Source organism: Bombyx mori, chromosome 6 (genome assembly GCF_030269925.1).
Source record: "Bombyx mori chromosome 6, ASM3026992v2".
Classification (NCBI taxonomy): domain Eukaryota; kingdom Metazoa; phylum Arthropoda; class Insecta; order Lepidoptera; family Bombycidae; genus Bombyx; species Bombyx mori.
Genome location: NC_085112.1, coordinates 800,494 through 814,481, shown reverse-complemented (window position 1 = coordinate 814,481; position 13,988 = coordinate 800,494). Strand labels below are relative to the sequence as shown.

At 38.6% G+C, this 13,988-nt stretch overlaps 3 protein-coding genes across 3 annotated transcripts in view; all 3 read right to left on the bottom strand.

Annotated features, from left to right (window-relative positions):
- Nucleotides 1-13,988, bottom strand: part of LOC101740450 (uncharacterized) — a 960,210-nt gene that overhangs the window by 825,697 nt on the left and 120,525 nt on the right. The gene's annotated exons all lie outside the window — the stretch shown is intronic.
- SPARC (secreted protein, acidic, cysteine-rich (osteonectin)) overlaps nt 1-13,988 on the bottom strand; it is a 148,179-nt gene that overhangs the window by 105,357 nt on the left and 28,834 nt on the right. The gene's annotated exons all lie outside the window — the stretch shown is intronic.
- Nucleotides 205-13,371, bottom strand: LOC101742344 (splicing factor 1). Its single transcript, XM_038011539.2, has 14 exons — nt 12,898-13,371; nt 10,679-10,783; nt 9,452-9,587; nt 8,204-8,369; nt 7,237-7,383; nt 6,215-6,290; nt 4,568-4,720; nt 4,145-4,251; nt 3,709-3,875; nt 2,985-3,257; nt 2,136-2,322; nt 1,605-1,657; nt 985-1,042; nt 205-621 (listed from the first exon to the last, which is right to left on the bottom strand). The coding sequence occupies exons 1-14, from the start codon at nt 13,161-13,163 to the stop codon at nt 503-505; spliced, it is 2,013 nt and encodes a 670-aa protein (XP_037867467.1). The 5' UTR covers nt 13,164-13,371; the 3' UTR covers nt 205-502.

Below are 13,988 nucleotides of genomic sequence, written 5' to 3'. Positions count from 1 at the left end.
CCACAGGTTTACAATCTAAAAATACATCTCATTCCTGCAGGAAACTAATTCATTATGTTTAGGAAAAATAATTGACACTTCCATGACTATGCGAGTGAAGTTGCAGGAAACTGCTAGTGTTTTGTATAAATTTAAAGTTAAACTACATCTCGAATAAATATTAAAATCTTACCTTTCTCTATTTAAAATAATAATAAACATATATTTCACATTAGTAATCATTTTATTGCTTTCCGTTACCTCATCACTGCTTTAAAAGGTAATTTTTTACAAAATTCATTTCTAAGTGTTTTTAACAGTTCATTTGAAAGATAAAATATTAAATATAGTACAATTGAATGATACTTCTTGTGTTGAATTGAATTGTCGAAATATGCACTTTCATTTAATTTTGTAAGTAATTGAAACATTAATATATCTATCGCAGAGTATGCGTAGACAATCAGAACGATCGCCGTGGCGCTGGCGGCCGCAGACACGTCGATGTTGTGTGGCGCCAGGTCTACGAGGAGGAGACGGGCGGGGGGGGCGGCGGCGGGGCGAGGAAGGCGGGCGGGGGCGGCGGGCCTCCCCACGGCGGGCTGGGACCGAACCCGCGCCACGGTCCAGGACCCATCATACCTGTACATAATAAAATTACAATACACCAACTATACTGTAATAGGACCTCTTGTGAGTCTGCACGGGTGGGTACCACCGCCCCGCCTATTTCTGCCGTGAAGCAGTAATGCATTTCGGTTTGAAGGGCGGGGCAGCCGTTGTAACAATACTGAGACCCTAAAACTCATATCTCAAGGTGGGTAGCGGCATTTACGCTGGATGTCTATGGCCTCCGGTAACTACTTAACACCAGATGGGCTGTGAGCTCGATATACATACAATAAAAAAAACTATCATTTCTAATTAAAACGATAAAAGCTTCATTAAGTTGATGAGCTGAGTTGTGAGCATTAGCATCAATGAGTATCAATGGAATGCACGTACCTGGTGGAGGGGGCGGCATGGGCCCGGGGGGTCCGGGCGGCCCCGGCATCTTGTCGCTCTGGAACACAGACAGACACGATGAATCAGAGCAGAGTATTCAATGAAATGATTGCATGACGTCTAATTACAGTAGTACTTACAGGGGCCAAGCATGGACATCCCTCATAATTCTTATGATTATTTACGAATTAATTTAAAACGTCATTAAATAACATTCCATAAAAAAAATATGAATGTTCATTTAATTTTATTTATTTATTTATTTTATATATTTTGTACACACAGCTGTTAGAAAAAAACACGACAATAAGGATACAGAGTACAAGGGCACTACTTATTTCATGATGAAATCTCTTCCAGTAGGCCCGCAAAAGGAAAGAAGAATAGTTTTTTTTTTAAGATTTTTAAGATTTTTTTTTTAAGAATTTTAATTAGGATTCTTTTTAACAACTTGAAAGATTAACTTGGTGTCCGATATGAAGAGGATGTTACTGCCATTGGTAACGGTAATGTTTAAAACTGCCTGTGTAATTATCAGATTAAGTTCCACAGCGTAAAAATATCTGCAATAGTTTGTGGATTCTTTGTTTTTTTTTTTTTTATTAAATATGTTCACTCACCATGTGGAAGGGCGGCGGGCCGGCGCCGGGCGGCGGTGGCTGCATCCCGACTCCTGTAGAGATAGGACAATGTTTAGCACTTACTACAGTTGGGACCTCTGATAAGGACCTGCACAATTGGTTGTTTTTAATATAATAATTACTTTTAATTGATCTTTATGTTATTTAAAAGCTCAAACATCACTTGATTTATAATCTATATGTTATCTAATTTTTTTTTATATATTACTGACAGAGTTTGCAGTAAATTTATTTGAAATAAGTAAAAGTAAAGGTAAATACATGTATTTTTTCAAAATAGCAACACGGTGAGGTTTTTATCAGTGGTTATTTTCACTAGACAACACAAAGTTCAAGTTCACAGGGTTAACATTAAAAGGCGAACTGTAGATAAAGCTCCAAAATGTTAACACTTCTGATACATTTAAATGATTAGTAGAATTTACATCATAGAAAACGTTCATTCATCTTTCCATTCGCATCATCACCATCCATCCATCACTCGTCCATGGGTGGCGGTGCGCTAGTTACCCATCCAGGGCGCGGGCGGCGGGGGCGGCGGCAGGATGGCGCGGGGCGGGGCGGCGTGCGCGTACATGGGGGGCGGCGGGCGCGGGGGCGCGCGGGGTGCGGGCGCGAAGCCGCGGGGCGAGGGGGCGGGCGGCCCGGACTCGCCCAGCTCCGCCATCAGCGACATGTACTCCTCATCTATCTTAGCCTGGAAGAAACATTCACCCAAATATATTGTTTTGAGCCACAAATTATTTCCTCTCAGTGAGCAGTTGAGCCTGCAACGGATGCATGACATTTATACTATTCTTAGTAAACAAAGCCACTGCCACCGTAACGTGACACTTCTATACTCTAGCTGTTTAGTTTATTGTAATTGTAGAAAGAAATGTCCCATTGTCCTGGACACCTATTTATTTAGTTTCTTCCAAAAGGACAGTTAACTGCTTTTGAGAAACAAATGCTTTATTATCAGGTAGTTCAAATATTTTTAAGATTATCTATCTTCTATCTATATACATAAAAATGAACAGTTGGACCGATTTGGCTAATTTTGGTCTTGAATTATTTGTGAAGTCCAGAGAAGGTTTAAAAGGTAAAAAAATAAAAACAATGCTTTTTCCTTTGATGTGTCGGACGGATTCCTTTTGTTTGTTTTATGTTTATTTTATACAAAAACTTAGGTCTTTTATTTATCGATTGAGGCACTAAGAAGTCTGCCGGGTCAGCTAGTACTTCATAATATCGCAATGCACTGTGTACAGATTGAGAGATCACCAACTATATTTAACATGTCCTATATTTACAATTTAATTCGACAACTTTTTTACAATCTACATTATTATCTGTACTTTTGGATGTAATTAGTACCTTATCGGGTTGGTGGTGGCCGGGTCTGCGGGCGCGGCAGTCCCTGGCGATGTGCCCGGCGCCGCCGCAGGAGGAGCAGACGATGGCGGAGGTGACGTTGGGCTTGTCGGGACAGAGCCAGGTCTTGTGGTCGGTGGCGGAGCAGTTGGCGCAGCGCGCGGCGTCGTGCTCCCGCAGCGTGCCGTTGAGCTGCGCCAGCTCGCGGAGCTGCATCCGGCGGAGGTCGTTCTGACCTTCCGGCACCTCCACGCCTTGGCGGATCACTTCTTTAATCTGTCAAAGTACCGGTTTAGTTGTACTGTGGTCGTCGATATTACGTGCCCTGCCGACGGCACAGGGGTTGACAGAGGGCGGGGCTACACACAGAACAAAGGCATGTTGCCCAGTTGATGTCCACAAATGTTGTCCAGTTAAGTTCATTAAACAAAGTCATAACGGATTGCGCCCTCTGAGACTGTCAAACCCAATTTTTTTTTTAATTTAAAGCTTAAATCCCGATTTATAAATATGTTTTATTTATTTCATAAAATAATACGATCATTGAAAGATCGACTCAGATTAATTCGATTTACATTGCTCGACTTCATTAAATTGCGATTTTTATACAATACAAAAAATCGATTCATATTCGCTACCCTATTTATATACTCTACGTATATTGTGTACACCTATTTATTCAAAACACAAGGTACAGTCAGCAATAAAAACCGGGAGGGTTAGTAACCTTCTCGACGGCCTTCTTGACGCAGTCCGCGTTGGTGGCGGTGATGTAGGCGTGCAGCGGCTCGTCCTCCCCGGGCAGCGGCTGCCCGTCCTTGCGCCCGACCTTGCCCTCCTTCACCGAGCCCTTCCCACGGATTATTATCTTGGCTCCGGTTTCCTTTTCCATCGCTGTAATTTTAATTATCGAATATTATAAAAAGCGTTGTCCACAGCTCCTGCCGCGCTGATATGTGTATGTGACGTGACGATTAAACCAGTAGTCAGCAACCAGCTATGGCTTTTCCGAGAAATACTTAATTCAGACAAGGAGTATTACTTATTATATTGCCTCGTTAAAGTCGACTAAGCATTTTTGTTATACAAGGCTATAAAAATATACGTTAGAAAATGTCTGTCTACGAACAACAACAACAACAAGTTCTGTATAATGAGGTTACCTTTAAGAGTGTTCCCTCGCGGCCCGATGAGGAGTCCGACAAAGTTGATATCGGGGTGCTCCTCCTGGGGTATCATCACTTTGTCGTGCACCCTTATTATCGGCGGCCTGTCAAAATAAAGCGATACTTATTATTACAATTCATAAGAACTCAATTTGTATCGGACGCAACGCCGACAACAGCTATGTGTTTTTTTATATGAAAAGAGCTTTAATGTTTTAAAACTATAATAAATAATAATAATATGTATTTATAAGATATTATTTTTTTATTTCATCTTTTAAAGTTTTTAATTATTTTAGTTTTAGTTAGCCTACCAAAATTCTAAACAAAAACTGACATAAAATTATATGGTGTAATATAGTCCTATTTCGTTAGTTCAAGAGGTCGAGACGGCAGGAGCGACCCTCTCGGGGACCTTACTTGTAGTCGGGCGGAGGTTTGAACTCAGGGTTGACCTGCTGCATCCTTTGCACCAGCCTGTGTCTCTCTTCCTCAAGCTTCCTCCTGGTCCTGTACTCGCGGGTGTTCAGCCTCTTGCCGTCCGTCGAGTATATGGGCTCCGGCGATGGTGATCTGATGTACGTGAGAAAACTTGGATCACTTCGTTCTAAAACCTCATGCAAGAAGTACTAATACTAGGTCATGCGTAAATGAGGACCCCACTCTCGGCGGGTCCATTGTCTTGTCATTACCACTGACAGCTGTGAGCGTGCTTCACGTAATTTTTAGAGCGTGTAATCTAGCACGACAGCAGTTGTCGTATTGTCACTTTCAATTAAATCGAATGAACATTTGGTAATTGATTAAAAGTGACGAATTTTGAAAACGAAGTCTTTATGCATTTCTATCATCTGGCTCTCTGGCCCTGACGTCTTTACACGTTTTTCAGATTTTTTTAAATATATACCCAAATGACTCAAGTATTAGTACGGCTTGCATGAAGTAATTCAGTGAGGAATTCTATAGAAACTAAGTTATTGTACTTTTATAAATAATAGTTTATAAAAATACACCAACTCAGTGCAGTGTTGCTACAGCCGGTGTAGTGTAGCAACACCAATATTATCAACCCTTAACCCTGGCAACATCGTGCTAAACCTATCTAAGACCTAAGCTTCGCCCTAAAGCCCTGAGAAATAAAAATAATTATTTTGACCTGAAATTTTAATTAGAAAATAATTATTAATTAGCACATTTTCAGCCCTGAAAATAATTAGATTATTGTGTGTGCTGAAAAAGATTATTACGGTTATTGTATATTTTATCGTTATTATTGTTTATTAGAACCGTGTCTGTAGGAATGCGTATTACCTGCAAAATTAAGAAAAATTTCGCATTAGTAGCTTGATTATATCTTTTCTGTTTTATTATTTCAATAAAGAAATTAAGGTTCTCAATTTCACTAATATTATTTTTTTTATTTATTTTTTTTGTCTTGGCCAAAATAGGTATGTAAATATAGTAAAGCCAAAGTATAGTTTAGTATAGTTATATAAAAAGTAAAATTGCTGAAAGGGCATTTACATTAAAAACGTATTTTAATGAATTATGTGTAGCACTTTTCAAAGGTTCTCTCTCCTGTAAACAGAATATTAATTGGAATGTAAATTTTCACGATAAACCGTTTACAAATTATGGCCTCCAATACATTTTTATCACATTCTGTTTAACTTGTTTGTATCATGGATACATAATAATTTATAGAGTAAAAATTTTAAACACTGGGACTTGACTAACACTATAAATCTGGTAAGATTTGTTAAAATAGTTTTAAAAATGGCTTTAAAGTAGTTCTAAAAGACTGTAATATTGTAATAAAATATATAATGGCTCCAATTTTTATCTTTACTAAACATTATTTTTAGCTCAAAGTTTTCACCAAACAGAATCGGTATGTACCTAAATTTTTTATTATACAAAATAAAATATATTAATTTTGTCATGAAATAAACCACTCTGGAAATATCAACGAATACTTTACACGCCTGCTCATTTCGCCTGGTCCGTTATTATACTCGTAATAAACAAAAGTGATTAGTTTATGGAATACTTATTCTTTAGGAGTACCTCTCTTCGACGTTGGCCGGAATGCCGAGGTCGCCGGATCTGAGCTTGCGGCTGACCTCCTCGATCTGCAGCTGCACTGCAAGGAACGGATTAGACCCGCGACAACACAACACATTAGATAGCATCCCTCTCCGCACTAGCTACCTACCTCGCAGCGCTGACCTTCCTCATCTTTGTCAACGATTAAATCTCTTGTTAATACTGACCAATCATCTTTACTAAGCATTTTTCAATACACATTTTTATGGGATTCATTGCAATTACTTTTTATTTTTGTTATAGAGACTTTATAATAATTGAGAAAATTAAATTCGATATGCTCAAATTTCAGTAGTAGATTTTAGTTAATGATAATTTGTATTAAATCGTATATGTGATTAACTAATGACATACTACTGAAGCTTCATAATTTATCCATTATAGAAACATCAGGTCATAATCAGAAACTCAGTTAAGTACACGATTGGCATCTCTAATCACAACATAAAATTTAAGAATAAATAAATTTCCAAATGTTGTTTAGTTTGGCATGCCCGTGGCGAGTAACATTAGAGAGGCCAATATTATTTTGACTGATTAATATTTGAATAATAATTCACACAGCTAAACAATTCTGAGCTTGATTGTTCAATTCTCCATATCGATTAATATTGAACATATTATATTAAAAATAATTACAATCAAAGAATTGAACAAACAAATTAACCAATAAAGTCAATACGACGGCATTACATTGAAAACAATTGAATACCAATTGCTAATAAAATTATAAAACAGAACAATAAGAATAGTGATTGTATAACAACTAAATTTGATCTTTTGTGATATTAAAATTAATGACGGTTGGACTACGAAAGGTGTAGATTTTTAACCGAAACAAACAAAATTAAACAGACGAATCTCGTGTAACATTTTCCAAAGTCAGGAAATTGCAACGTTGTTAAGAGATATATGAGTTTGACGTATAGCTTTAGTTGTTGTACAGTCGTGGTGCGGGTGCGGGGGGCGGGGCGGGTACTCACGCAGGTACTGTTCCTCCTGGTCCTTGGTGAGGGTGGAGGGCAGCACGGTGGGCAGGCCGGGGATGAACGTCTTGTCGTGCTCGGAGCCCGTCCAGCGCGTGCGCCGCCGCCGCGCGCGACGCTCCGCCGCCGTCTCGCCGGGCGGTCCTGCCAGCCGACCGGACACGTGCAGTTGTGGGATTCCTTTAGTTTCCCTATCTATTCGCTGGTAGCCTAAGGGGCTATTCTAATTCGGATCTACGCCCAGACGGGTAGGTGAGCTCACAGACTCAACCTGAGAGAATTTGGTAACACTAGCCCTAGCGAGGGCAGTGCTTCGCAGAATCTACCACCGGCTTGGAATCGCGACTCATTGAGAAGATCCGGCGAGAAACTCAGTGGGCTGTGTCTATGGGTTAGTTCTAGGACGGTGATCGGTGCTTGAGGGACCTAAAAGCACCGAGAGTGAATCCGGGGGATCCGACAAGACATGTTTCGGGTGACGGCGGCTCTGCGTTGCCACGTCGCGGTCGGATAAGTAATTAACGGCAACCACGATAAGAGAGTTTTAGTGTCGCGGCCCTTTGTCGAAATAGCGTTCTGACGCTTCCTTAAGATACTTACATATCGGTCCCAGGTTTGTATCGTCGTGAGCGAGCACTACACTTCCATAGGTTATGCATGTTTTTTTGGAGTGTCACCTTGTTACGAAGGGACAATTTACTTCGCTTGCAGATCACAACTAGAGTCGACCGATCAGGAGCGCGGCTCGATTGCGTACTGACTTAATGCGGGGCCCGAATGTCATCCCTTGTCCAGAGCGACGCCTAGATAGTTAGCCTTCGAAGCCCACGGTATGGGCTTTTCAAGGATTTGTATGGCGAGAATGGAGCATTCCTACTCGAGTAGTAGATAGCCGTATCATCCGCGAATGGGTCTATACGTCGCGGGTGGAGAACCCACTGCGTGTCATCGGAATGTACAATACCCAGTCCGTCGTCCTTGTCGTCATCGGGGTGGTGGTCGCGGTCCCGATGCTTGGCCTGCAACAGCTCCAGCTTCTGCTGCACGGAGGTGGGCGGCGGCACGGCGGCGGCGGCGGACAGCGCGGCGGCGGCGGCGGCGGCGGGCTGCACGCCGGCTCCCGCGCGGCGCTGGCGACAATATACTTAGAATCATTTCCTTGTTCTGACCCGTTGAACGTAACACAAAACAATAATGGATTTAAGGAAACCATTCCCAAGTATTAAAACAGTTGCAACAGAATATATAATATACTGGTGGTAGGACCTCTTGTGAGTCTGCACGGATAGATACCACCACCCTGCCTATTTTTGCCGTGAAGCAGTAATGCGTTTCGGTTTGAAGGGCGGGGCAGCCGTTTTACTGTTCAAAGTGAGGCCATTTACGTTCTAGATGTCTGTGGACTCCGGTAACCACTTAACACCAGGTGGGCTGTGAGCTCGTCCACCCATCTAAGCAATAAAAAAAATACCAAACGATAAAATTACTCATACGGATTAGTTTATGAATTACAAATTAAAACTGAATTTAATTATTACGATATTTAAAGTAGACTTCAATATCACAATTCGCTTCGATTAGAACCAACAGCATAACAGTATTCGTTTATAGTCTTTATTTACATTAATCAAAGAAATATGTATATATGATAATAAAAATAAACATTTGCAATATGTACTTATAAATAAATAAATCGCCCATCATAAACCGAGCCTAAATCGAGAAGTAATGTTACCTCTTTTTAATACGCTTTTATTAGCTTCAGACGTATGTATGTTTGTAACGGAATCTTTGAATACTTGAATACTTTGATTTGCCATCAAATTTTCATTATGAAAACTGAAAAGGTATTAAAAATGTCGGAAAATAAATAACAGTCGCGAAATAAAGCCGTATCAGTATTTTAAAACGTGTTTATGTCTCATGAAAATCTTAGAACTTTTCGATGCCTTAAGGTGTTATTCTACTATCTGGTTATCAACACGGTTTTCTCATTGGCCAGCAGTCTTCTCTAGGTATGGTAACATTCTACAGAAGAATTTCGATTCCCGCGGCCCCCGCGCACACCTGTAGAAAGACACCGGGGTGGTTATAGCCGGTAGGAGTCCGGCACGCCCCTTTGCCTTTCCCCAGGCGGAGGTAGTCCATTAGGATTTCCTCCCGAAAAAAAAATAACATTATGGTATGGTATGGTAACATTGTGTTGTAGTACCTGGGCAACAGCAGCCGCAGCCATGATGGCAGCCTGAGCGGCAGGGTTCAATGCAGTGACATTATTTATCACGGGCCGAGCTGTAGCCTTGGTTGTTGTACCGACCATTTGGTCCAGTAATGCGATGGTGCCATCTCTGTAAGCGAATGAAAACAAAACATCTTTATTATGACATATACATATATAGTTTAAATAAATAAAAAAATTACCTAAAGTTCTGTTACAGACGAACTGATGTTAAGTTTAATGGTCAGTGTAATTCTTTGTGTTTTGATGATGAGAAACAGTTTCATTAATTTTAATTGAGTATATTGTTAAAAGAGCAGTCTGAGACTGAACACTAACAGTATGGTCACATTCAAACAGGTTTATCAAAACATATTCACAATTCAGCTGATACTAATCAGAATCAGACAGACAGATGATCAGTATCACCTGAATTGTGAACCTTTTTTGATAAAATATGTAATATCATTTTACTTCACAGCATCCACAGACTTTAGCCAACACTTGTGAATTTGACTAATTGGTAAAATCTATAACAATATTGACTTCTGCTATAGAACAATCAAATATCTATATTACATAATTGATTAACATTTATGCCAATTTCCACTTTAATCTTATTATGACAATCTAATTATTTTTTTAACTGTAAGGAGCTAGGCTGTACCTCTGGCTTTGGGTGGGCTGGATGCTCATCTGCCTTCGCAAGCAATGAAAGAAGTGTCCAAGCTTAAATATACTGAATATAAATTTAACCTAATGAAATCAAATTAGTTTAAATGTTAAGTTTATACAGAAATCCATATGCAATGTGTATATCATATAATTTTATGTCGACTTCGATGATTACTGTCAAATATATCTCATGTACATATCAACAGCTGCCAAAGTACATATCGACGCTTGAAAGGCAAACGTGACTAAGCGACAATAACTGCTTTGTACATAAATGTTAGGCAATAACCATATTCGATGCGCAAAAAAAATATATTTCTAGGTCTATTAAAATCATTTCAATCCTACAGCTACTAGCTAAATTCTACTACAGCTAGATTCGTTAAAAGAATATTTTTTTCCAGGTATTTGAACTTTAAATTAGTCTATTGTAAAGTTCACGCATTGTCGCTTAGTCATGTTTGCCTTTCAAACGTCGATATGTGTATCTGTAAAAATGTTCATTTGTTCAACCCACCAACCCGAGAGTAAATCAAGCAAACAAACCTATCTTTAGACTTCCTGCCTCGACTGCGGCTTCGAGAGCGACTCTTGCTGCGGCGTTTGTCCTTATGTCTGTCTCTACTTCTGCTCCTTTCTCGATCTTTATCCCTGAATATAGATTGAAACAAATTTAATCAAGTATAAATGATAAATCTATACTAATATATAAATCTACAGTGGTTTTTGCGGATGTTCCATTATAACTACTGAACCATGCATTTGATTGCCTTGAAACTTGGTATCCATGTAGAAAATAGATTTACTTAATGGATAGGCTTATATTTATATGAGTGTTAGACTCCCTACACCAGTTGCGGGGGCGCTAATGATGAGCATCTTTGTGGGGGTGAGAAATAATAATGTTCATTTAAATGCACAGCGAAGCGGACGGGTACAGCTAGTCATTGATAAATACAATACCTAAACAGACCAAAAGTGAACACAAAATTAAAATTTTGATTCAATTAGCTGTCTTATAATATTTTTGAGAAAAGCATAAATAGAAAATTACATGATTTATGGGGCTGACATAAGTTTCACTTGCTTGGGATTGTGTAGTAGTAGTGTGTAGATTTGCAACTATATTAAAATTGTTCTTTTTATGCAAGTTGCCTCGTTTCCATCATTGGCTTGAACTCATAAATGACTAAGTTAGCTTTTGTAAATACATACACATGCTGTTAAGTGTTTTTTTTTTATTATTAGTTAGTGTTAACAGTGAAATAAGCCTTTTAACAAACTGGATTAATAGAAATAATTTTTAATTGATGCTAGTACTAAGATAGAAAACCCATCTATAGATAAAACAAAATAAAACATAAACAAAACTGCACCTATGAACATTTAAGATGTACTTATTTATATGACAACAAGTAAAAAACCCCCATTTCTTTATAAACATTGTTTTAAGATGTATATTATTATAAAAGCAAATCTTTAAATTCACTTTGGTTGATAATTATAATTAATTTCAAAATTACAATTCATGTGGCTTATTTATTTAATAGACAGAATCAAAAATTTCTAATTTGGTCATAAAACCTTTATTAAGGTTGGTTTCATTTTTTGCATGTTTACTTTTAAAATGGCTGTTTCAAATTTCCATATTCTTTGCATTTTAAAAAAGCTTGTAGTTTTTTGAAAAATACTATTTTCATTTTCTGGACTCAGTATCAATTATTTTGTTTTTGTCTCCTATATCATTCAATATATTCTTGTCTTCACTATCTATACTTATGAACTTGTATCCATCAATAGTAGTAACACTTGAATCATTTTGATGCTCTGTGTTATCTACTTTCCTTTTACTTAATTCTCTATATCCTTCAATTATATTACCTAAGCTTTATAATAATTTCAGATATCTTGAAGTTAGGATTTTTATTGCCCTTGTAGGCAGATGAGCATACGGCCCACCTCATGGTGTGTGGGTATCGTCGCCCCTGGACTTCAGCAATTCCAGGGGCAGTGCCAAGTCGCTGCCCATAAAAGGATATTTTAGTTATAAGAATTAAAATTGAATTATAAATTAGATGGAATAATTGGTCAATGTTTTCCTTCCAAAATAATTGAATGGTTGTTTGGATTTCAGACACCAGATGTGAAGAGAGACTTGTCATAGTTGTCACTAAGCAAGGGCGAGGGGAGTTCAGTTTACAGTCAGATGGTATGTGGTAACAAATATATATGAAGACACCCTGTGGACAAACACGGTGGTTCTAAATAGTGTGGATGAACGATGATCCGGTGATGAGTGGTGTGATCGTAAATTATGATGTTGGGGTCATCAATGCCTCAGAGAGTTCCTAATAGAATATATGGTACAATACACAGATAGACTTAAGTTTCTGTTCTTCTAATTTCTGTCATTTGTATGTCCTGATGGTTTCCTCACTCAATTGTGAACTCTAAAGATTTAAATGCTAACAGGGGACTGTTCAAGCATGAGCAAATTGGAACCATCATTCTGTAAATTTTCCCAAGCAACAATCATACGCTCAGATTTAAGGGATATAACAGCTAATGTACCACAGCAATTGAGCCATCAATGTAAAGGTGAAGAGTGACATCCTCATGGCATTTTTCTAAGCAGACCAGTAACCGCTGACTTCAAGTGGAACTCTTTTAAGCTCAATTAAACTTGAAATACAATCACAAAACTCGCTTTTACCACGATAAATTCATATCTGGTGAACTTTTTAATGACAATGTGACATATTTACCTTTTGGAACGACGGCGGTCCCTGTCGCGGTCTCGATCACGATCCCTATCCCGGTCCCTGTCTCTATCGCGATCTCTATCCCTATCCCTGTCCCTATCACGATCACGGTCCCTATCGCGGTCTCTATCACGACCGTGATCTCTATCCCGGTCCTTGTCGCGGTCGCGGTCCCTATCCCGGTCTCTGTTCTTCTCGCGATCACGATCTTTATGACGATCACGGTCTCTCGAACGAGATCTGCTCCTATCACGGTGTCGAGAACTCATCACAAGTAATTATGAAATAGCAACGTTTTATTGATTCGTTAACTTCAGTATCACTTATTATGCTTAAATAAAATCAAAGACCTTTTTGTGATCTTATGTACGCGAGCGAAAACCACTTTCTGCAAACTATAATCGACACGATAGCCGCCTGCCGACAAAACAGACGCAATCAAAATTAACAAAATGGTGGTTACCATAGATTTCATAGATAATCGTATTTTTTGGGTATGGCAACTTGTTGCATTACTATTAGTGCCAGCCTCGAGCTTAAAACTTAAAACACAATTAAGTGGGAAATTTTCAAATAGCAGATAAGCCATATACTTCCTTCTGTGAATCTAGCATGACCACTCGAGGTCACTAAAATAGGTAGGAAAAAAATTTCGTTTAGTCACAGTAATTAGCGATTTAAGCTATTTATTTTTTAGCTCGAGATGTAGGGCCAGAAATCCATCCATCACTGCGACACACATGGATCTTTTGTGGGTCAAATGATCTATCAGGATTTTTCGTATATCTTTACAAAGTATCTGTTTGTGAGGTTATTAAAATACCATAATATCAGGAAGAACTATCTAAGGAAAAGTAGTATTTTTTTTATATTAGAGCTAATACGAAATATAAGAAGAGGATTCGAAGAGGTTCTATAGATGACCTAAAATAATAAGATAATGAATAAATATCAAACTTAATGTCTGCGTTGCGCGTTGCTAGAATTTTTATAGTCTTTAACTTTTCAACATGACAAGATATTCAGTAGCAAAAAAGCACTGGATTTTAACGGAACCGAGGAAAGTTGTTTTTTTTAGGCAAATGGAGAGAAGA

Coding starts and splice junctions, on each gene's coding strand:
- LOC101742344 (XM_038011539.2), bottom strand. CDS start 13,163: ATGAGTTCTCGACACCGTGATAGGAGCAGATCTCGTTCGAGAGACCGT. Junction 9,588..10,678: donor GGCAGGAAGTCTAAAGATAG/GTTTGTTTGCTT, acceptor ATTCGCTTACAG/AGATGGCACCATCGCATTAC. Junction 3,258..3,708: donor TCAAGAAGGCCGTCGAGAAG/GTTACTAACCCT, acceptor GTACTTTGACAG/ATTAAAGAAGTGATCCGCCA.